We start from the raw sequence: 25,048 nt of genomic DNA, 5'->3' as shown, positions 1-25,048 counted from the left end.
TCACAAAGCATAGATCTGATCCAGTGGAAATACAAACATCTGTTCTGCTGGGGAGTGGAAAAATTACAGACCATGGAAGTGACTCATCCAGTGTTTAATGTCAAAAGATGGCATTTTATTTGTAAAGAAAAAAAAATATTTTGTTCTCAGAATATGTTCTCAAAGCTGAAACATTTCCTTGATCCTTTTTCAGATGTTAGAAATCGAAATACGGTTCCCTTTGTATTCTGGACAAAAGACTCTGTAGAAGATCCTTATTATTTTAATCACATCTGCAGTACCACCATGACTGGGATGTCTGATTGTGCTGCCTGCAGGTCACAGACCTCATCTTTTTCTTGGATTACTGAGTTTCTGGGGAAGGGCACTGTTGAGAACTTTGCCACAGGTGGCTCTGAAATCAGAGTGTGACTCTGAGGGCCTGTGGAGACTCCAGAGCTGCTCTCCTTTGTTACTGCTGCAGAGGCTAGGGACTCAGTGCTGGCTGACACCAGTCTCTGGCCAAGACTACAGTGGCTTGGCTGAGATAAAGTGCCTTCTGATTTTCCTGTGCCTGTGCTGAAGGAAGTCTGCACAGGCTTGACTTGGTGTTTCCAATTGCAACTACCAGTGCAGTTTGCTTTGTGCTCCATTTGGCAACATGGGTAATTATTTGACTGTATTTTAATGCCCATCTGTTTCTTCTGCATCTCAGATATAGAGAGGTCACTGTGGTCTGGCACATAGTTTTGAGATTGAGAAAAAGAAATTACATCCATTCTCAAGGTCACTCTGTTAATTGCTTTTAATATATTATTTTATTGTGCTGTATTATGCATTACAAATATTATTTTTCCCTCTCCTTACTTCTTTTCCCTTCTCCCTGACCAAGCGAATCAAATGTCTCTACAGCTAGCTTCCCTTCACTGGCTGGTGTCAAAAATGTTAACCCTAAACCCATTACAACACAGCTCCAGAAGGGAAGGAATGTATCAACCACCTCGTGGAAGGGAAAGTCAGACCAGAGAAAGGGACCAGGGGAAGGTATATCTAACTGCCTCCAGACATGTATCTAGGAAAAAGTACACTTTCACCTGCCAAGAAACTTCAGTGCTAGACTTTTTTAACAGCTGAATTTGCCAGATCTTTGCCTGAGGAAGTGGAGATTGCTGCTGCTGAACACATCGTTTAAAGGTGAGTTCAGTTTATGAACTGGAACATTCTGGTGTGTGATAGCACTGGGAATGAGACTGAGAGGTTCCTGCTTCCTCTGTTTTTCAAACCAAATACCTAACTGCGCCAGAGGCCTTGAAATGATCGCTATCAACTGTGCACTAGGCGGCAATCTTGCCCCAGTCTTTGCTGGTAGGTTGAGCTGCACCTCACTATTGCCAAAACTCAGTTAAGGTTCTTTGGGAGCAATGGGAAAAAATAGCATTGCTGCTGTCTGAATAATTACCACCCACCCTCTCACCCTATGCTTTTCTTTTAGCAGAAACTAATTTAAACGAGCAACATGGAGTTGGATTGCTCTCCTGCTCCCTACCAAAGCACTACTGCGGTTTACAGCATCCAAAGGAAAAGCATCACTTCTTTAAGAATGCAGTCCTGCTGGGACAGCTGAAAACCCTAGCTACAGAAATTAGGCCACACACGTTTGTTTTCTTACAAATATGAGATGAAGCTGGATCTCTGGGTTGTCCAATGGGACAGTTCTCCTTAATACAGATGGGAAGTAGCTAATGTATTCGAAGCTTCATGCATCTTGTCAGGAAAATGTAAACTTGTAGTAAAGAGAACATTTTTAGCAATGAGGGTAATTAACCATGTGAACAGATTGCCAAGGGAAATCTGTTTAACCCTCATGGGGAGGGTTTAAAACAAGACAAACTGTTTTCCCAGAATGTACTCCAATTCATCCATAAATCACACACTGAAATAACTAGGAAAGCTTCTTCATTCTGGCCAGGCTTCCTATCACTGTGGTCTGATCTTTATTGTTGCAGTCCCTAAAGACAAGGTCTTTTTAAGATTCCCACAGTGTGTTTACCCTTTCACTTACAGCATGTTTTCGAAGCTTTATGTGTAAGAGCCCAAAATCTCAGTGAACGTCACTTACATTTGATTTCTTACACACTGCAGATGTTTTTGAAAATTTTCCAAGATGCTATTCATAGGGTAAGTTTACAAAACTCTGAATGTCAAAACCACTTATTTGATGGGTGGGAAAAGGAAGAAGACGTGAATATAAAAAATATGTGAAGAAAATAGAATAAATCATATTAATAAATAAGTTATATATTATTTAACTATATAGATCATCTATTCGGCTTCTTTGCTGTGCTCTGATCACATTTGATACGCTCAAGCAGTGTATTGTGCAATGTGCAATGTGTGATAGAAGCATTCATCTTGTGTGTAATTCTCCCATTTTTTTCAGACAGACAAAGGCATAGGCAATCAAGGAGGCTTTTTTGTTTGCAAGTTTAAAATATACATACATATATATATTTAGCTATATGCAAACATATGCGTATATTTAGAATTTATGTTACATCTATGATGAGAAAGGCAGAGTGGAAGAAGTCTGTCTTGTCCTTTCAGCAGGAAGTAGAGAGATTTGTGATAGTTTATTTTCCTTAGAAAGATCACAGTTTCATACAAATATTGAAAAATTCTGCCCCCTACAAATTTTAATCTTTCCCTTTACCACAGAGATTTCTACAGTAGAAAAGCAGAACATTTGACAATTATGTGTATTGTAGAACATGATGCAGTCTCCTAGATGCTCAATGCAGCTGCTTGAAGTTTGGAGGCCTTGAACTTCATTGATCCGGTAGGTGTTAACACAAAAATGGAAGAAATTGTTGATGGGGTCACAGTCACCTGGGTTGCAGAAAGGATTTGCTGTAGTGTTCTCTGCTATTCAGAATTTCCCAAATATTCAAAGTCTCATGCCCAGGTATGTATCACTCTAATCTAGTCAAGAAGCGATGCTCCCAGGTATAAAAGACAGGTGTCAGGTCATGATTGAGTGTGATGAGGCAGAGTCTTCTACCAGCTGAATGCGACAGAAAACATTACTTGTGGATGCTGCTAGGCAAGGGGTTAGCTGAAGAATCCTAAAAACTACTGAACAGTCAATAAGTGATTGGTTGTACCTTTCAATCCTAGAGACCCTTTTGTGATTCTAAAACAATTCTTGCTTTCACTCCAGAGGGAAATGGGAGGATCAGCAAAGATATTTACCTTCCCTCTACAATAAGAGATCCTCCAGTTGTGTGGGTGAAATACTTTAGTTTTGGGTGAACACTGCCATCTGTTAGATGTCCTTGTTATTGACTCTTCCATGACTTCTCTCAGAAGAGCATGAAGTAACAGTTGTCTTAAGATGATGTGACTGGGACACTCATAGGGAACATATGATTTCATCATCTGTTTTCTGTTTTAATGATGGGGTTGTTTTGGTTTGTTTGGTTGCTATTTTACTTGTGGTGGGTTTTGTTTGTTCTTTCCAGAAGTGTTAATGAATTAAGGAGTATTTCTAGCCTATAATTTTTTATTGGGAAAGGTACTTGGAAGTATGTGTTTCTAACTGTACATCAGCAGGTATTATATGCAGTGATTGCCATCTCTTCGTGCAATACTTCTGGGAGACTAGTAATACTTCATTAGATGCCATTCTAATTTTTGTGTAAGTATGGAAGCCAGGGCTTGCTGCTTGTTTTCTCTTTCCCCTGCTTCAGGCAAAGGAGATTTATCTCTGCCTGCAGAGATCACAGAAGTGATGCTTCTGGTTCTCCTCAACTTTTTTGGCAGGTGACAAGAAAAAGCCTATCTAATATAAAACCCAGATTATGGAAAAAAAACAAAACAACAAAACCAAAACACAAATCCAAACAATGACAATGTGAATACTGTCAGTAGCAGACAAATCAGTACAGAGACATCTGCAGAGGATAGTAGAGCTGCAGTAATGGGAGTAGACTCTTAGATCTCAACAGACATTTATACAATGAAAGACAATGTCTGTGCTGATTTAATTCTCCTTTCTCCTCATGTCCAACTTGTTTTATTTTCTTTGCTCCATGGCTTATCTCTCCAGCTTTATGCAAAATACAGCTATTACTAACCAAACGCTTTTGTTCAGCAGCCCACATTATCACTCATATTAGAATCAGCAAGACGCAAAAAAATTGTGCACAGCATAATTACTAAGCAGAGCTAGATCTGAACATTGCATTTCTTGCGTAATGCTCACGTTACTCCCAACTGACAGGCACAGAAAAGAGAAGTGACAACACCTTTAGAGCTAGAGGGGTGTTTCAGGCAGAGAACTGGGCTAAAATTGGACTGCAGGCTGAAATGCCTTAAGGACAGACTTTTACGACCTTGCAGCTCAGAAGTAACTCTATGTCCTGGCTCCACCTGGTATCCTCCAATGTGGAGAGAAGTGCAGGCCGGTCTTGAAACATTGGGGCTCAGAAACACTAGGGATTTCCTTTTGTGGAAGACTTGCCTTCATAAGAAACATGGGAGGTTAGACAGGGAAAGTCCATGAAAGGATGTAACTAGCTTAGGGCAGAGCCAGGACCAAGCCTGATCCTGCAGCTTCCGTCTAAGAGTTTTAAAGGTGAAAACAGCTTCTACAATAATACTGAGTTTATTGGGAACTCTATTTCATATGTGGTTGCTTATTGTTTGGAAGTAATGTGTGCAAAATGTTACAGGCTTTCCAAACACTTCCCAACAAGTCCTGAACAAAGGAGTTGCTAGTCTGTATCTGTCATTATTCACACAATACTCAGTGCACACACATGGGCACTGAAACAGCAGTGGGTGGCCTCTTGATTTTATAGTAATAATGTGGTGTTTTATTTACCTGCTACGAAGAACAGGGTAAAATATTCAGCAAATACCCTGTCATCAATAAGCTTAAGAATTTTCTCAAATCCTGATGACCAACAGACAGACTCTGCCACTCATTTGAGTCAATCTGGTGAGGGAAAAAGGCTTAGATAAGCCATTTTGAAATCAGAACCAGGTTAAGTCCTTGGATTTTAATGCAAAAACCACCAAGGTTTTCTACTTTGTGAGTAAGCTTCTTGGATCAATTTTCAGACATTACAGAAATTTCAGCCAGAGAACACAAACAAGTGGTGGATCTCTTTCTCAATACTCTTAAAGACGGACAATTTCCTTCTTGACAGTATAGCAGCATCACCTTGTCAAGATGTCAACTGGGGTCCATTTATCTGTGATAACAGCAAAATTATGCCACTGACTTTTATTACAACCTTCTGTGCATGGAGAATTCAGGTACTAAACAAGAGGCGCAAAAATCCAGCCTAGTTCAGCCTCACATTGAAATGGCACAGTGTACATTTTTAATGTTCAACAACCTGTGTCATGTGAACGAAAGAAACAGTAGTGATTCAGGAGCCATTTAAGCATAAACTTCATCTTAATGCTAATGAGACACGGTAGGGAGAAGAGGCCAAATGCATACTCAAGACCTCACCTCATGCCTCCACATCATACAGTGCCTCAAAAGCAACAAACATTTGATTTGCTCATATTAGGGTTGGTAAAGCAGAGAGAGAGAGATTTTCCCCTACAGATAAAGAAGAAAGCCCTCCCCAAAACAACCCTCTTTTCCTTTAAGAAAAATGGCTCCACCTGTATGCAGCTACAGAGACCTCTTACACAAGCTAGAAATCATCACTGACACTCACCGTGGCATATAAAGCTGAGTAGATGCTCAAAGCAGCATGTTTGGATGGAAATGATCTCCTTGCCTTTTCAATCACCCCGACATCCCCAGTGCAGATGTTGCCATTGTTTATGAACTGGTGGTGGGCTCGACAGTCATTTCCAGTGTAGTTGGGTTTACATACAGTCAAGAAGTAGGGAGCCAAGTTCCCAGTCACAACCTGACCAGCGTTTACAAATATGTCGGTGGCAAAAAGTCCAAATGCAAACACTCCTGTGACAAAAGGTTTAAAATAATGATTATTCAAACAGGCTAAAAGCAAAATAATCTTGGCACCTGAAAGGAAGAGACAGAATGAAAGGTAAGCAACCAAAGCCTTGTTCTGCAGTCATTACCTAAAAGAAGTCCCTGCTGACTCCAGCAGAGTCCCGCATCAAAGGCATGACGCAGAGGACCACATGCTTAACTCTTGACAGGTGACTCCAGAAGGACTCAGAAACAGGCTGAAAATGGTAAGCAAGTACATAAGTGTTTCTGTGATTCAAGCTCTGAACAGGAAAGGCTGCACCTGTCTGTAAAGTTTCCCCTGTGACACAAACCTGAAGTCAGGTGTCATGTACATGAGTTGTTAAAAATGTTTTTGTATTTTTGCCACATCTGGGCCAAAACCAGAAAGTATAATGTCTCTGAACCTGAAAGAGCAGTGTAGTCCTGAGAAACTGCATTGCACTTCTTTTGATTATCTAGTGTCATGTACCATTTGGATTTTGACTATTCACCATCCTGATGTTGAAATATTAAGACCCTAATAGTAATATTAACTAGTAATATTTGAAAAGTCACTTTGGAAACATCCTAATGCTTTTCTCTGGAAGACATTTCCGCACAGTTGCTGTTCAGCTCATGTCCCTGGGAGTGCATACCCACAAATGCTCCAGCAGGAAATATTCTCGACAGCAGAAACATTTCCAGGGTTCTGGAGCACCCTCTGCTCAATACTGCATTTGTCACATTCTCCACTGACTTCTATTAGTGTTACCAATACCTGCTACAGCTGCTGTAAACATATATGAGGATCCTTCACTTGCATGTAGTGCCCACATAGCAAAGGAACAGAATAGCAGGTTTGCAGAAATGCCAAACCCAAATGTTCTAAATGCCTAAATCAGCTCCTCTTTCCCCCTTCCCATCACTAAGGTGGATTAAAGTATCACAAAAATTTAAAACAAATAAATATTTACTTATAATGTGGGAATGTTGAGGGTCATATATTTTTGGTTTTCACCTCCTGTATCTCTGTAAGCAAAAGTAATTTAAATTATAAATTAGCTGAGATGGATGTGTTTGAGTATAACCAAGAGCTGGAGCTCCAGGAAAAACATCTTAGGAGAGCTGTGATATGAGAGTGGACACCACCATGGTTATAACAACCTCATTGATACTAAAAAAAGAAGAAAAAAACGCTGCTATAGTCTGAGAAACAAAAACTATCAAGGAGGAAACAAAAATTATCAAGGAGTAATCAAAATAATTCAGCAGAAAATGCTTTACAAGAAATTAACAAGAATCAAGGGTTGCTCTACAGATATTGTCACTGTTAAAGAAAATGGGCTACAGCTGACAGGTCCTTCAAAATGCTCAGGGCCTATCTTCACACAGGACACTTGTACAGACAGTAACATCAAATAAAACCTGTAACTAAAAATGGATTAATTGTACGAGCGTCAAGAGAGGCTTACCAGTGCCACTTGCTCACAGAGATGGTGTTGTGCTGTAACACAATTCCTCTCTGGTAAGGTAAGGTAGTGATGGGAAGAGCCCTATCCCTGAGTAGCAGTCTGGAGTGGCTGCAGGAGCGCAGAGATGTCTGTCCTCACCATGAGTTTATTATTGTTCATTATGAACAAACTGATGTGTGATCATGGATTTAAAAAGACGGTGGTGGTCAAAGAAGGAGGTAGCCTTCCCCTTGCTCTAGACTGCAGGACTGCCTCATTTTTTACTGGCATGAGTGCCTTTTTTCCATTTATCCTGCTAAGTGGCTGTGTTAAAAAGAGAAATAAAGAGAGCACTGACACTACTCCTTTATTTGCTTTATCCCTCTGCTGATACTTTAAATCCATGGTTTTCCACAGCTGGCACGAACTCCTCATCTACATTAGCAAGTGCACAAGGAAGTTGAAAGGAAAAAGGCAGTAGGTATTTTCTCAGCCTGCTGAAACAGCAGGTTATGCCAGAGATTAAGCTTGTTTTATATGTGGCCAAATTCTTCCTTTTTTTTTTTTTTTTTTTTTTGGTCACAGCTTGGTTTAAATGGCATCTTTTTGATGTGCTGAGCAAATCACATGCAATGAAGAGAGGATTATTACCCAGCCTTCTACAATACTTAGAAGAAATCTAAGAGCCAAGCAGTCTGGCCCACAGTCTTTATTGTGTAAGTAAGTATAAGCCAGGGACTGAGGAGTTTCAGAAAAAGCTCATAGGTTTCACAATGTTACATTGATTTCTAGGCAGTGCACAGGTACAAAAGTGGTCAGTGCTTTTCTCAAAAAAAACCCAAGTTTCAACATCTCCAGTTTGTCAATACTGGGTAGCACTAAAAGTGCTGGCCCAGACTCAACCACTGAGGGCTGCAGTACTCTGCAGAACAGCAGAGCAAGCCATGGTTGAAATCTTTATCATGCTCTGACTGCTATGAATATTGATCACTGTAATTCCTCTCTTGCAGTTCTGCCAAACTGCTCCTTATGAAAATCACAGCTATGTGCAGCAGTGAATTTGGCTAGCAGGAATTTAACCCTTGCAGATTGATTGCACGTAATTTAGTCTCTGGAGACTGAGATATGGCTGGCTGTAATTGATTTAAAGGCTGTGACACCAGTGAGCCTGGGTAGTGGTGGAGAGTCCCCTGACGGTTTTTGTACCTCATAAATCCATCTGTCCAATGGATTTGTTCAATGACCTAGAGAAGCCAGGCTACTGACCAGAGTGGGAGAATGCAGTGATGTGGTTGATAGGTTTTAAGAGGCAGACAAATTGCTGCTGAAAGGCTTCACAGGAAAGGCAACTACCCCTAGCTCTTCAGGGTCATATAGCTGAAGTCCATGATATAATGCCACGGAAAGAGAACATGTACCTCTGCTCAGGTGTAATGGGAGGTTATGTCATCCTGCTAAGGAGCAAGTGCTCTATCATACTGTGCTCCCTCTGACCCAGATAATCCTGGAAGACGTCTTTAGTCCAGAATTTAGCATATGCTGAGATAAGATGTAAACAGTGCAAGGAGGAGAATACCTACAGCCTCTACAGTTGGTTACTAGGAAAAAGGATGGACAGACATTAATTTCATTTACACAGTGACAGTCCTTTTCCTCATCCACACGTCACACACACATTTGGCTGCACAGAGGGACCTTAAAGAAGGAGCAGAAACTATTTCTGGAAAGGCTTCCTTTTTTTTTTTGTTGTCACTATCGTGGCTCTCAGCTGTGTTAGTGTGTGTCAGGAACAGCCAGAAGAAGAGGCTAGAAGGCAAACCTGTAAGAGAATGTAACTGAGAGACTAATTTAGGGGAGAGACAAAGGGTGGTCTATACTCCCTGCTACTCCCTTTAGCTGCCCCAGAGTCCCAGAAGGAACTGAGGATCAGATTTTAACATATCTTTACCTCCAGCTGGAAAGACCTTAAACAGACTAAATGTGCAAACCAAAAAAGAACAAACAAGGAAAGTCATGCTCAAAAATGCCGAGGATAGACAGCATGAACTGTGAATCTTTCCATTTCCATTTCAGGTAAACTAACACTTGTCTTGGCAGAAGAACCTAAATGTTAAGCAGCTTCAATTTTGAATGGTTTGGTTTTAATTTCTTTACTTACATTTCCCTCTAAACTGTTGCCAGAAAGTCCTTCAAGCGCGAACCCATAATTTCCGTAGTCACTCACACACTACTCTAAAAGTCTTTCTCCTGCTGAGCTTCCTGTGTGGCTGTTGATCACTGTTGCCATCTACAAATATGTCTACTGCTTTTTCCAATAGAGATATCTACCGTGAAGAAGAATCTCTCTCTCCTCACTCACTGTAACCTCAGTACAATCCTGTCTTCTCCCTGCAATTTACGCTCAAACTCTTCTTCCACGCTGAATCTGTGTAAATATCAGTGACTGCAGCTGTCTGTGACTCCACAGAACTCTCACTATTATATTTAAAATGCCACTGATTTGAAACAAAACAAGAAAAGAAAATCAACAAAAAACCCCTCAGAGATGTAGAAGAGTTGAAAAGACATCAGGAAGAGAGAAGTGAGAAATGGGGTGGAAATGAGAATGAGGAAATAGAATTCTTTATTAGAGAAAAAAAGCCCATTAAACCCCTAAGCAAAATGGCAAAAGAAAAAATGTATTAAAGGGCTCCTGAGACATTGGAAGCTCTGCTGTTTGGTAACATATCATCATGTCTTCTACTGAGTGCGTTTATTTAGGTACTTGTTTCTCAGTGCCCAGTCAATTATCTGAATTTGTCACACTCAACTTAATTTGCTCAGAAAACATTCATGTTACACATGCACACTCACACTTCCCCAACCCGTTTTCCGTGCCTATGTTTTTTAAAAGGATTAGAGTTCCACTGGAAGGAAGGGGTCCCTGGAAGGACTCATGGCTCTATGGCAACGCTGATCCTCAGCCCATCTCCGAAGGTTTTGCTCTAATGGTCCTGTGCATCCAGTACAGCTGTATATTTATAGTCCTGTGACTCAGACTGTACTAAAGCACCCTTCATCATGGTATCTGAAAGGGTGTTGTTAAAGGAGCTCTGTATCATTAATCCATTTTACAACTGGAGAGATGGGGGTTGCAGGAAAATTTATTGTCTGTTGCCATGGTATCAGAAGCAGACTCAATAGCAAGCTCCTTGCAAGCACTCATAATCTGATCCTGGGACTGGCTTTGATCTCCCCACTGAAGACCCCACAAAGCTCACTTCTCCAGGCATCTACTGCCTCTTGTGCCTGCTTCACCTGTGAGTGTCCTGCCTGGATACTGTTCTCCCAAGATATGAGAAGGAAGACGTGTGGTCTAGGCATGCAAGAAGAAATTCAGCTACCAATGTGAAAGTACCCTGGAGTCTCAAGATTCCTCCCTACAGGTACACATGATTCATTTCTTCCTTGCTCCTTCCCAACTACCTAGGCAACAGCCAGCTCAGAGCCTGGCATAAAAGGGAAGAGTAAGGTTTGATTTGCCCCCAGCACAGTGACCTGTTTCTTACAGTGGAAGCTCTTCAGTGATAAGAAGGACCTACAGAAATTTAAGCTGTAGTCTAGGTTAGTGGCAGCACAACTGAATACATCCTGAGCCCTTCTGAAAAGCAGCCAGTTAGTAACAGAACATGCATTGTTTCACAATTAACTTCAGATCCAAGGCAAGCAGAAGGATAAGGTCAGGCAAACTATGTCCTGCAGCTGTCTACGGAATTGACATTAGAGCTCTGGTGTATATCTAGCCTATTACAATAAACTCAATGTGTGTATAAATCTTGTAAACCTTTATCTGCTGAACTAGCACCTTAATTTGCTGAAATAAAGCCCTAATTTCATTATTTAGCTGCCCACTGTGAGGTGTCACTATGCTTTAAATTAAGCTGTCAGCAAAAGCTGATTTGTACCATTTGTTAACTGCAAATTACGCAGGTCCAAAGTAAAAGCTACTGGTAACAAATTCACAAAGCATGCTGCTCTCCTAAATATCAGAATTGGAGAGAGGCTACTTGCATGTTATCAGGGCTTTGCAGATATACAACTTAATTACATGGATTAGAAGCCCAATACAACGAAATGCAACACAACGCACACTGTAGTCACCCTGCCAAACAGAGTCAGGGAAGTCTGAATCCATGATCCTGAGGGTATGATAGCCGCTGTACATAAACAAACTAAATACTTAACAGAAACCATTCAGTATATAATGCTAAAATAATTTTTAATCTCTATTCACAACACAAATGATGAAGTAGAACATAGAAGCAAATGCAATATGGCAGGAAGCTAACAAAGTACTGAACAGGAAATTGCCACAAAACAGGGAGAATAAAAACACAAAACTGTGTACTAAAGTTGGGATACTGGGAGAAGAGGCAGAGGCCCAAGAAACAGCCGCTCATACACTGGTTTCTCAAAGGTCCAGCAGGTAAATGGCAAATTTTGGCAGCAATAAAACTTATGGGAGAGGCGTGGAGAGGAGGGAGGACAGGCAATTTAACTACAGAACAGCAGTGCAGTACCAATATTTTAGACAGAAAAACCAGCTCTAAAGTCACTGCACACCACTTGTTTGACCTGAAAATCTTCAAAAGAAATGTTTGTGGAAGCAGTTATAAAAGATAAGGCAAAGATGGAACAAACTGCAACATACATCAAAGTCTGATGTTTCCAAGATAAGCCAGCTTTTTTTTCCTGATAAAGGTATTGAATTTCTAAATATGGAGAACATAGCTGGTTTCACCAATCTAAGCTGCAGTGAAGGACTTGATGTACACTGAAGCAATTTGAGAGGCAGCCCCTTGCCACAGAAGCAAATGTTTGCCAATGCACAGAATTCATGCCTGGCCCAGGAAGCAGTGAGAAATTTTGGGTTTGCTTCCTGTGGACAAAAAAAACAGGGAAGAATTTAAGACAAAGCTCAACAGTTAAAGTTCCCACTAAACTTAGGAGGGTAGAATCTTAGAAACTGACAGTTGCTGAGGGCTTGAGGAAAACAAAGAGAAAATAAGCACGGAGTACTGTTGGCAAGATAAGAAAAATCAAGGGACAGAAACCTTTGGCTTTGCCTATATCTCAGAAGACTTTCAGGGGTTTGGTTTAGCTTAATTTTTTGATCCACTATCAAAGCAAAAAAAAGTACATCATTATGTATATGAAGAAAAAGCAAGAGAGGAAAACGATCAAGTCTAGCAACCAAATCTGAAATACCCCTTGGAGATGGTATGAGAAGGATGCTAATCTTTCACATCACCAAAAGATAGTCTGGAATTTCCCTTTTTGCTTCTTTCCTTATAAAATCTAAGTGAATATGCAATGAAGTATCTGTAACTTTGTTTTGTGGAAAGCTCCTTTAGGCTACTATTCTTAAAACCCTATCTCTTCCCAGCAAATCCAGTTACAGAGTTAGGAAGGGAGGAAAAGCCTCTTTGACTTTCTAAAATTTGGTGATAGCAACTCTCAGAAGCTCTCCATGATGTGCTTTGCAGGGTCAGGAAGTAGTAAGCTTTTCCTCACATATGCATACTCAGACACCTTGAAGAATTTTTCTCATCCTTTTGAGTAACACCAACTGTAATGACTTCTAAGGCAGTATTCCAAGGAGTTAAATTACTACTTTTTACAGGTACTTATTTAAGACTCTTACTCACACATCTGAGCCAAAGGAAACACCAGATACGGATATTCAAGTGAATTTGTACCAAGACTAAATAGGCAGCAAAATTCTTTGCAACAAGACATACTGCTTGCTAAGGTATCTTGGTAGACAACCTACTTAATCAACTCTGTAAATTATGGTCCTCAAGTTTAGCAAGAGAAAACTCACAGAAGGAAATGTATGTATGAGCAACCTGTTAGTCTTTCCAGAGCTAAGCATCCAGGTAGCCTCTTTTTGGAATTAGCAGCTGTATGGAGCTAACTTCCCTGAGCATCCAGCACAGGCTACAGCTCGTCGGTCAGTGTCATGATTTCAAAATACAGGTGGAATGTCATTAAAAAAATGCAGCTATTTTTAGTTCCTTTCATAAATTATTTCAGCCACTTTCCAACAATCTCTACTTCTCTTATTTTACTGCAGGGCAGGGCAAAGGTTGAAGAAGAAAACAAGCAAACAATCAGTGTATTTTAAGATGAGACAAACACTTTAAGTCATTTCTAGTGATGTTAACTTCATTTTTCATAGGAAAGCATGCATAGCTGCAAAGCCAAGATTGATTTCTCTAGTAGGGTTCATATCTATAGTCGCTCTCTGAGAGTCCATTGTATCACTGCTACCCCCTTCTCTTCCACAATCTCACAAATGTTTGAGCATAAAGCTAACTACAAGAAAACATAGTGCTTAGAGCAAGTGCTTAGCTTCTATGGTCTAAGCTCTTTTAGTGCTGACCCTGCAGGCAAGAGTATTTGATTAGGACTCTGATTGTGCTGCACCATTGAAACAGCCCTGAGTGGCCGAGTGGACTCTAGCACCCTGCTTCTCTCCTGATGGCAGTTTACTACCCATTAATGTATCCTAGACCTATGTGAAGTTCAAGGGTATTTTACTTTTAACTGCATTCCCATGTCTATTGTTTTTATCAGCAGCACCCAGGCCAGGTCTCAGTAATGAACCACAGGTTGTTTGTCTCTACCCCCAGTACAGAAGAAGGTAAAAATCCATTTTCACTTCCTGACTGCCATGCATAAAGCAGGAGACACAGAGAGGGGAGAGGGGTAAAGAAAACCTTTGCAGCATATATTGGCTGCTGATGGAAACCCTAACACAGGATAAGACTTTCAGCTCCATGCATGCTCTGTGCAAGTATCTCTGCCTTCAGCCAGGGCTGCACTCCATGGAAGCAATACAATCCTTGCCACAGTTACATTGGATATTTTTCTTCCAGACAAAACTCAGAAATTAGGCAGTGATACGGAAGAAGGGATCCAGAGGTTTTTAGCATTTTTCCCCAATGCTTTTGTTGACTCAGACTGAATTCAGACCCAGCCTTTCTGCCAGATGCAGTGTGTAAGTATGCTTTAACTTTATGAGTATACACGGAGGGAGATGCAGTGATGCTCTGTGGGCAAAGCCCATCTTGATCAGTGGGGAGCCATATTTACACTGGCCCATGCCAGCAACAAGACAAACCATCCCATCCAATGGATGAACTTGGGACTTCTCATGAATAAGGAGAGAAGTGAGAACAAGCCCCTTACACATGCAGTTCAGAGCTGCCCTCTTTCTACTCAGCTGCTACAAGGAAGTAGGAAGTGAGCCCTCCTTGTCTCTAAACACCTTGGGGTGTGATTTGGGCAGCCTTAAATGGCTGTGAATTGGGAAGCCATCAGAAGAGAACTAGATTTTCTGTTAGTGCCACAGTGGAAACACAAGCTATAATGCTATTCCTCCTCCTGCTCCAAAAGAACCATGGGATCATCACCTCAGTAAGGTCTCATAGACGTTTTTTTGACTAATCAACAATGGTAAAAAGTCTTTGTGGTTTGCATGCAGCATATAAAGAAACCCCCAATGGTTTAGTGACAGAACTTCTTCATTAATTTCTTAGCGATTAACTCAATGGAAGCTCTAACAAAACCAAACCAAAACAAAAACCCCACATTATTTTATGTGGACTCTGTGCTTTCTTAGGTTTTGTGGCAGAGCTATGGATGATAAAATTAGAGCTGGAAAGAAAAATTCCAAAGAGATGGGCTGGTGAGGACCAATTTGTAAGTAAAATGGGTAGCTTACACAGGCTAGCAATGATGGAATTATTCATATAAGGATTTGATTGGCATAGCCTTCTTTAAGGGTCCAGAAGAAGCATTAAGCTCAACAGAATAGGATATAAATTAGCTCCAGCCAGCATGATATGGCACATTTTGAACATTACCTTGCAAATCCAAGGGGGACTATCCCTCTAAGGTGGAAGACGCCTGTAAAGATTTCACAGCTTAATTAATTTTGTGGTGTAGATTATTAGAGTGTTTTGTTCTGTTTTGGTGCAAAAAAGGGACTAACTAAGCTTTCAGTCCTCAGGATGCTTACCTATAAAGCGTATTATTCTTCGAAGCAGTGGGTTCAGGTAACAGCACTCTCCAGTCAAAATAGTTTTCTCTTGGATAATAAGGGTTTCTCGTGTTGACTTTATGAAATACATGGATATCTCACCAATAAAAATCTGCAGGAAAGGGAAAGAAACAAAGGGTTAAAAATTACATGAGCAAACATGAAAACATGGGTGACTGGTTCCAGCTCACCGGAACTACTGCACAGCAGTGTGTGTTTGGAACACTGCATTCCACAGTGAGGCTACACTTACTCACTTGAGCTGAACTGACACAAACCCGCTCTTGGGCAGGAAAAGGATCTGCCATTCTTGCACTCAGTGGCAAGATATATCAACTATTAGGCCTTCTTATACTAACTCCTGGAACACAGGGAGCAAAAAGACTTTAATGAATACCGTGGAACACAGAAACTCCCATTTTTACTGCGATTAGCACAGAATTTGTCATGTCCTGTTATTAGCATTTAAAATTTACTGACAGCATAGACTTCACGGACAGAAAGCTTCTAGACATCTGGGGAATTGGAAAGCGATGCTGCAGGAGTCTACTCCAAGGTTTTACCAGGGGGCATCAGCGTTATTGGACACTTCCAGTAGCCTCCACACATTCTCAGACTTATATTTGCCTGTGTCTGACAGATAGGTTACAGAACTGCCAACTTCAAAAGGAAATTTAGATGAATGACATCCCTGCAATGGAAATTGATCTGAAGTCACAAAACTTTTGGGGATGTCAGTGAACATTCTGCACAAACATACCGTATTTGTACTAACGAAGTAAAAAGGGCCAAGGTATGGGTACAGCACAGCCACTCACCCATAGTGTTACGCTGTTGGTATGGTCAATGCCACAGCCTGGCCTGGTGACAACAGTCTCAGCAAAAGCCTGGGACAAGACCCCAAGGAAAGCTGCATGCTATTGCTGTGTAAGTAGAAGGAGTTCAGTCATTTTGCCACAGATTTCACATGCCAGCTAGTCTGAGGGCCAGAGGATGACCTCTAGCCTGTTTCATTTACTAAATGCCCTATTTATTAAAACATCAAAAATTATGTCTCCAGGGATCCAGTGATCTTGATGTTAGCTGTGCTTATGTATTACAAATTTTTATTGTGATCAGGTCATTCATGCTTTCTATATAAATGGTAACTGCTTCCCATAGAAGTAGGATTAGTATTTCCTGAGCACTCAGAAATAATTTAAGTCTGTCTTAAATTTAAGACAGAGGTGTATCTGCCCTAACTGAAGCTGGACAGAGTTTGATCATGGGATTTAGAGGCAGTGACAGTCCACTCATAGAGGGCACTTCTGAAAATCCCACGTATCATGTTTTGTCATCAGGGTTTAGAAAGAAGAACTAGGTGGTTTTTAGAAAGATACAGTTTTAAATGAAAGACTTTAGGAAAAAAAACCAACAGCCTGAAGTGGAAGAAATTAGTTTTTAAAAAGGGTGCACTCAAAAGAATTACTTTAATACATTGCTATAAGACACAAGAAGAGTGCATGGTGCTAGGGAACGGTCAGAGAAATGCATAACAAAAAGCATTACATGCACACAGACACCAAGAGTTAGTATTAATATCTAGGGACTAGTCTTAGTTCACTTTGACTGCTGGAACATCATGTTATTTCAAGGGCAACAGTTTATCCTTATTGAGCCAGATGAGCATCCTTATCGATCATTGACATTCAAGCCAAGTATGCTCAACCTCTTTATAATTATAACTGCTGATGGCAAGAGATGTAGAGTTGTAAAATGTATGTCGATAATGGCATTTGGGGGTGAGAGCTACACTGAAATATTGCCTTTATCCCGTTTCACTCCATCTGCTCTTAATAGAATTGGCAAGCAGTTCAATAAGCTCAGCTCACTAACTATGGGGCTGGGAATTAAGAAAAAGACCATCTGCACTAAAGCAGTTTAAAAGTGACACTCTGTTTCACATGGTTTATTATTTGAATTATGATGATGTTCAGAAAGTTTGAATTAATACTTTGGCTCTCTGTCTGCTGTGGCTGTATGTACACATTGAGAGACAATCCACATCCTGAGGAAATTCTACTCTGTGAAGACATGGGTTAGTGGACTTTAAAAACCCCAAACTTTTCAAATTAGACAGATTTAGGTACAAAACATATTAATAGACCTTTAGCAGTACATCCATTTTTGAAGTTCCTTTGCATCAGAAGCTAAGTGAATGTTTTCCCACTTCAATTCCCTTCCTTATTTCTATACATTTAGCTGTCTGGCATGCTCCTAGAAAATCCCATGTGGATAAATTAGTTCCACTTAGATTCAGGAGTAAATTTTGCCAGGCTATAAATCTGTTCAATTCCATTCCACTGATTTAAGCAGAGTTGTCCCAATTTCCCATAGCGTAACAGATCAAAATGTCATTTTTTTTAGGTGAACAGTGACTTTGGTTTAATACAGAATTTATATGTATAGTAATAACACTGTATTTGTGAGGTGATGTAAAATGATTCAGAGTAACTGGACTATTCTTGTGGTGCCATCACTGGTGCTGTATTTAATTGCTTGAATTTTGTTTCCCTGTATGTTTAATGTGGTTCTAAGAAAGTGAGCCTTGCTGTTCTCTGAAAATTCAATGGGGGCCTGGGCACCTAATTCTGATAGCTAATCTAGCTGTGGAGAGTTGAATGTGGTCTGAACAGTTCCTCAAAGAGCTGATTTCTTTTTTCTTGCCAGGCATTTCTGAAGTCAAGTAACTTCACTGATTCTCATAATTCTGCATGAGCAGGGTCCACATCCAGACAAGTTGTCCAGCTGTATCTAAATATAGATACACAAACACTGGTGGAAAAAAGAAAAGCAAGCAAACTACTTATTTCTTCTTGGGAAAACAGTGTAAGGTTAATAAACTGCTGTATCATACTGACCTAATTAGACAGAAAAAATTGCAAGAAAATGTCACTGGATGTTGGTCATCTGCTGTCTGAGGTGTTGTAGGCCATAGGGAAGGAAAGGTAGTGCCACTGGATGTGATTTTGTCCTTGATTCCCTGAATGGAATAGCAGCTCAACTACACTAAAATTATGTTGCTTGGACACTCTTGCTCATGTTCATTTTCACATTATTATCAGGTAGAAATACTACAATGAAGCCCCAAAGCCCCAGTATGAATTTGAAATACCTACCCAGTAGTCATTTTTCCTCTGCTGATCTCAACTTATCCCCTAGAAAACTTCAATTTGACCTGCCTTTGCATTACTGGCAGTGTCGCCAAATACTTGCTCCTCAACATTCAGCTCTCAAAACCCTCTGCTGCACATGCTTTACTTATTTATTGGCTCCTCCTGAGCAAAGAAGCAGATAAAATGATCTGTCCCATTTTCTTCTTCAACAGCCTTTTGCCCGTAATAGTCCTTGAACTTGGGCACCGGCATTTTCAGACAGTGAAACATCACACCTTCCCCTTTCAAGTTCTCAGCTAAACCTGAACACCCAATACTTCCTACATTCCTGTACAGATTACTAATGGTCAATTTAGTTATCAGCTTAATAAACAAAACAATGTAACTATCTTTACAGTTTATTTTTTTTCCTACCACACTTTCTAATAAGCTCACTGTGTCCTTGCCAAACAATTCTTTGCACAACTGCATTCTAAAAATGTATTGGGGTAAACATCAAGGAGACCTGTTTCCAAATGTATAAAATAAGATAAACTATCTTGGAATGAGTCTGGGGTGCAAGCACCAGGAGGTTGCAGAAGAGAGGCATCCTGGTATGCCAGTCCTGCTGGAACTGTGCAGTGAGGTGGTTGTGGGAGCAGCCTTGGAGAGTTATTAGCAAAGTAATTATTGATAGTGCTGACAGCCAAAGATGAGTCCAGCTTGAAGACTTTTCTCTCTTTTACTGGTTTCTCTTATCATAGAATCATAGAATCATAGAATAGTTAGAGTTGGAAAGGACCTTAAGATCATCAAGTTCCAACCCCCCTGCCATGGGCAGCGACACCTCACTCTAAACCTTATTACCCAAGGCCTCGTCCAACCTGGCCTTGAACACTGCCAGGGATGGAGCATTCAGGACATTAACCTTATACCTCAATTCAAATCCTCTAGCAAAGCTATCAACTATACTGTTGCTTCACTCCCCTGCCACATTGGCTTACCTCTCCTCCAGCAGCCAAAATCTTCCTCCTCAGTCATGTTTCTCCAAACTCCTGTGCGTGTAGAATGCCACAGTCTGGATCTTCTGATGCATAAACTGGCTCACCACCAGCCACGCTGCTGGTCTTGCCACCTTTTATCCCCACCTCCCTTTGAAAACTCACTACAGATTCATCATAACTTAGTCAAACTGCTCGCCATTCTTGTCCCATGGTTTCTGGCCCAACTGCCTCCATACAGCCCCATGTCACTGCTGGCAGAGGCTTCATCTCAACAGCCATCCTGCCACTCACTCACTCATGGCTGACAAATGGGAAAATACAATTTTTCTATTTTTTTCCCACTTTCAGGAAACACAGGGGTTGTGTGAAAGTTGCCACAGACAGTTTTCATGTCAGTGGCAATTCCACGCAAATTAAGGAGGAGCGTCAGCCAGGGCGCACAGAATAGATGCAGGAAGCACAACTGTGCCCACAGCCTCAGACTGTCTGAAGTCCCCCTGTGAAATAACATCCTTTTGCTGCTTTCCACAAAAGAGTACAAGTGATGGCATTTCCAATCACAGAGAGAGAATGGAATACCACGTCAGGAAGAATTATGTGAAGTAGAGGCAGGATCTGTCTTTTCTATGCATTAATTTCATATCTTCCTGATTTCTGAGAGTTTTTAAATCTATCAACTTGTTTAACAGCATCCTTGTGACACTGTCAATACTTGTTAGCACCACTTTCTACAGAGAAACTCCATCCAGAGACATTCTATTACACAGAAATATCTCTGGCAGAAAACAAAACTGAACTTCCATTTTGGGACATCAACACTCTCAGATCTGGACAGGTTCCAGCAAGCTGTATGAGATTTCCTGAATCCTCTATAAGGATGTGTTTGGATGCATATTAATATCAGAAATCTAAATTAATCAAGTCTTCAGTATTCAAAGAGCAGTCTAGGGGAGGAGAAGATACATGGAAGGCACTAGCTTTGAGACAAGCTATGGGTAGAGCTCTCAGAGAATATAAGCAGATGAGTGTTATGGGGCTCTCAACCCTAATAGGCCAGTTTCAGAATGACTCCACACAACTCTCCCTGGGAAAAGCAGGCCTGTTCACCAAAAGGTGACCTCTGCAAAATGCTCTAGTAGAAGTTCCATCAGCACTGGCTTGCACTGGGCCAAAAGCAATTATGCCCTTTTGCATCATGGTGCATCTGAGGACTGCATTAGCACAGCTGCCTTTCAGTAGAGACACTTGTTAGGCTCTATATAGGAGCTGATGGCTCCATTCATCTGTCATTAGTTAAATAGCAGAAAATTTTCACTAGAACTACAGAGTGATGAGGCACAGAATCACACAGTGACTTTGCTGGGAAGGGGCTCCAGGGGCCTCCAGTCTAACCACTACTCAAAGCAGGACCACCACAAACTACATACAGCCTTGAGCAGTTGTGTTAATGTATGTCCCCAAGAATGGGGGTCCATGGCCTCCTGGGGGCACTGTTTCAGTGTTTTTTTACTTCCATTGTGAAAATATTTTTCTTAATAATTTTCTTTTCTTGCAGATTGTGCCCATTGTAGGGTTGTCTCTTGGGCTTAGAACAGGCTGTCTCCATCTTCTCTACAGTTCCCGCTAAGAACATGGCTCACATTGACTTTCACTTAGTGTTGTTAGTTACCCGGTTCCTTAGATTTCCCTCACAGTCAGCCTCAGGCCCTGAGGGTTATTGATCTGCCATCCTACCTGCTACCTACAGAGCCAAATATTGACACTGCAGAGCTGAGACTCCATAATCAAATCCAGGCAGCAAACACTAGTCAGCATTCATATAAAAAAGGACATCTTAGGAAGCAAGTGGCAACTGAGGTCTGTTGCGGTACCCCCACCAGAACACAGCATTTCTGCTGTGATCTGCAGCCAGGACCCTGACCCAAGCCTGTCTAGGAGGGTAGAGGATTTCCTTGATAACATCAGTACTTTAGCTGGTCACGAGGACTAGGGATCAGCTGAGAGTGGTCTCAGACACTCTTTCATCCTTGCCATCACCATAACAAGTCTTCTTCAGTCCACAGGAATCAGTGCTGTATTTTGCATAGCTATAAGAGGAAATGAAGCAACGCCTTCAGATGAAGGTTGCAAGGCCAGCTCACCCACAATCTGCTGAGGACAAAACCTTAATCTGTATTCAATTACGTATTATGTCATTGTCCTGGGTTTAGCAGTAGCAGTCATTTTTCTCTTTCTTGGTAGCTGGTGCAGTGCTGTGTTTTGACTTTCGGGCTGGGAACAGAGCTGATAAAAATGATGTTTTAGTTTGGCCAAGGACTTTGTGAGCCTCATGCTCTGCCAGGGAGGAGGGAAGCCGGGAGGAAGCAGAGACAGGACACCTGACCCAAATTGACCAAAGAGTCATGCCCAGGAGGTAACTGGGAGTTAGCCGGAAGGGCTAGGAGGGCCTGCAGGGTTGGAGGAGGTATCGGTCGGTGCTTGGTCGGGCTGGGGGGGCGAGTTATCGGTTGGCTGGTGATGAGGTGTTGTATTCTCTTCCCTTGTTATTTCCTTTATCATTACTATTATTGGTGGTAGCAGTAGTGATTTGTGCTATACCTTAGTTACTAAACTGTTCTTATCTCAACCGGTGGGAGTTGCATTCTTTCTGATTCTCCTCTCTGTCCCTCCAGGAGTGGGTGGGGAATCTTTTCTGATTCTTCTCTCCATCCCTCCAGGAGGGCAAGAAGAGGGGGGGAATGGGTGAACAAGCTGTCCGGCTGGGGTTAAACCGCGACAGTCATTCTGTGGTTTTGTGTAATTTTGTTGTTGCTGTTGTTCTTCAATGAAATCAACAGCAAAGAACAGTTTAAAGTTCTTTCCAAAACCAGAAGATTGGTTTCTTTTATACAGAGTCAAAAGGGCTGGAATCCACGATTCAGATTCTAGGCTGCCCACCAAAACCCATGACTGTCTTATCATTGTGCTCAAAAAAGCCATTTACTGTGGTAAATCCATCTAAGAGAATTTTACTGAACTTTTAATTGAGAGGAGAAATTTCCCACAGCTCTGCACTGTTCCTGAGAAACTGGCATGTGACCAGAACCATTAGTAAGTCCTGGAGACACTGGCTGTAGCAATGCCTGAAAGTGTTACACCAAACAAACAAGGTGTATTTATTATTTTCCAGAATGGTGTGCAAAATACAGAACCACAGAATGGTTTGGGTTGGAAGGGACCTTAAAGATCATCCAGTTCCAAATCTCCTCCGGTGGGCAGGGACACCTTCCATTAGAACTGGTTTCTCGAAGTCCCATCCAGCCTCACCTTGAACCCTGCCAGGGGTGGGGCAGCCACAGCTTCTCTGGGCAACCTGTGCCAGGGCCTCACCACCCTCATAGTGAAGAATTTTTTCCTAATGTCTAATCTACCCTCTTTCAGTTTAAAGCTGTTCTCCCTTGTCCTGTCAAATAATAAAACCACTGAAGGTTATAAGCACCAGAGCATATACATTTACACAGGGTAATGGGCACACCCTTGCCTCACTCCTACATATCCCAGTTTGTCATTCAGCATTTCACATTCTGGGCCTTAGCAGCCCCAGGAAGAAGGAGACAAGCCACCACTCGCAGAGGATGACTGGCAAGCCTCTACAGCCTCATCCTGTGGGGAACAGAGGCTCAATTTCCTAACAATAAAAGGAGGTGTAGCCAGATGTCCTTGGATGGAGATACTCTGCTCTGTGAGCAAGCCGAAATGGGAGGCCAGCCCTGAAAGCCAGAACCATACGAGTGCCATGTGTTGTACATCTCCTTGGAGAAGGGACATAGCCTTCCTTAACCAGAAAGAAGGGACCCTCCAGGCATTGAAACTGACCTCTCCTCATTACCGCCACCCAACTTGCCACGAAAACACAGCGGTGAAGTATGGCAGGTAGGAGTCTGTAGCCCGATGTGCTTTCCGGCAGCACTGTCACCAGCAGAGCCTAGGGATTTCTGCCTGAAAAAGCTGGTAAGAAGCTACTGTAACAAAGCTCTGAGCTACATTAGTTCCTCTTGGTTTTCCCGTCATGTGCTGAGGAGCTGCCACAGGGGAATCAGCCAACACAGGCAGAAATTCTCTGCCTACCCTTCTAGAAATAAATCACTGTAATGACATGGCTGTACAAAGCCAAAGCCAAGGAAACAATGTGGCACGGAGAATAGGAAAACCATCTGTAAGAACAGTATTTCTGAAGCTTGGAAGGTAAGTACAGATGAAAAGAAAAATATGAAGACTTTCCTCCTGCCTCAGATACTATAATTAATTTTCTAATTGTTAATCAGGCCAGTTCAGTTTGACTGATTCCAACATTGTCCAAAAACAAATACTTCTTTGCACAGATTACTAGCACTGGCCAGTTAATAATTACATGTAGGCTGCCACTTCCAACCTCGAAACAGAAGGGACGAAACTGAAGGTTGTGTGAAAACTGTAGTGCCACATTCTATTCTACTTTACGGACACAAAGAGCGGTGTCCTTGAAGCTCTCTGCTGCTGCTCAGTATTCATTTCAGTGAGCTGGCTCTGTTCCTAAGCCTTTCTGCTTCTTTTGGGCAGGCAGTCAAATCACAATGGATGGAGGAGTGCAGGCAGCAGCTTTCAACTGGGAGGGTTGTTTAGTACCAGCTGGGGAATTGGCTGATTTGCAGTAACCTGGTTAACAGGGAAAGCTAATTCTGAGGGACACTAATAAACGTGGTAGAGTCATCCCAGAATATTTTTAAGGAAATGGCTTTAAAATTTTATGTTTATGCAAAGCAACTTGTTTTGATAAAGTTCTCATACTGGCAAAAAAAATAATTACTACTTCTTACCCCTTCCTGCCTTAACATTTTGGAATTGACAGTGCATATGCATTCTCCCAGCCTCTACATAACTTGCTGCTGTGTGATAGGTCACTTTTAAATTCTCCAGACATAGGATCATGAAACTCAAGCTCTGGTGCTCAAACTCACAAGCTGCTCTGAATTTTTATGTTATGTTCCCTATCACCACAGAAACGGCTGAGTAAAATACCTACACCATGTTTACCTCCAGGAAAAGGTCTGCATTCTAACACCTCCAACTCTGAAAAGGAAAAAAGAACAAAACAGGGGGCAATTATTCTCTGGCTAATTTCTCCCTTCCTGAAGGACTTACAGCCACCAAAATGAGAGACTGTCTCTGAATTTTTGTAATGCAAAGATCAGCTATCCAGACATGCAGACATTTTGCTGTAGGGCACCTGAAGCCCAAACCAAAAGCATCTTTTTTAAAGTTGGAAACTCTCGACCATTTGAAGTGCAACAGAGGCCAAGATCAAAGTCCTGTGCTATTCTTGCAAGCCACAGAGACAAGTATCTTTCTTCTCATGCCCCTTCCCTGAGCCCCCAGAGACTCCTGGTAGCTACAGT

At 41.5% G+C, this 25,048-nt stretch overlaps 1 protein-coding gene across 1 annotated transcript in view; it reads right to left on the bottom strand.

The window, feature by feature from the left end:
• Positions 1-25,048, bottom strand: part of PLPPR1 (phospholipid phosphatase related 1) — a 130,844-nt gene that overhangs the window by 6,309 nt on the left and 99,487 nt on the right. The window contains exons 4-5 of the mRNA XM_061370277.1: positions 15,476-15,608; positions 5,715-5,965 (exon numbers count right to left, since the gene is read on the bottom strand). Coding sequence (XP_061226261.1) covers positions 5,715-5,965; positions 15,476-15,608 — 384 coding nt within the window. The remainder of the gene's footprint in view (positions 1-5,714; positions 5,966-15,475; positions 15,609-25,048) is intronic.

Source organism: Neopsephotus bourkii, unplaced genomic scaffold (assembly GCF_033783945.1).
Source record: "Neopsephotus bourkii isolate Nb327-2 ecotype Australia unplaced genomic scaffold, CSIRO-AGI_Nbou_v1 NB_1530, whole genome shotgun sequence".
Taxonomy (NCBI): domain Eukaryota; kingdom Metazoa; phylum Chordata; class Aves; order Psittaciformes; family Psittacidae; genus Neopsephotus; species Neopsephotus bourkii.
The sequence above is the reverse complement of the archived record's forward strand: the minus strand, read 5'-3'. Positions and strand labels throughout refer to the sequence as shown.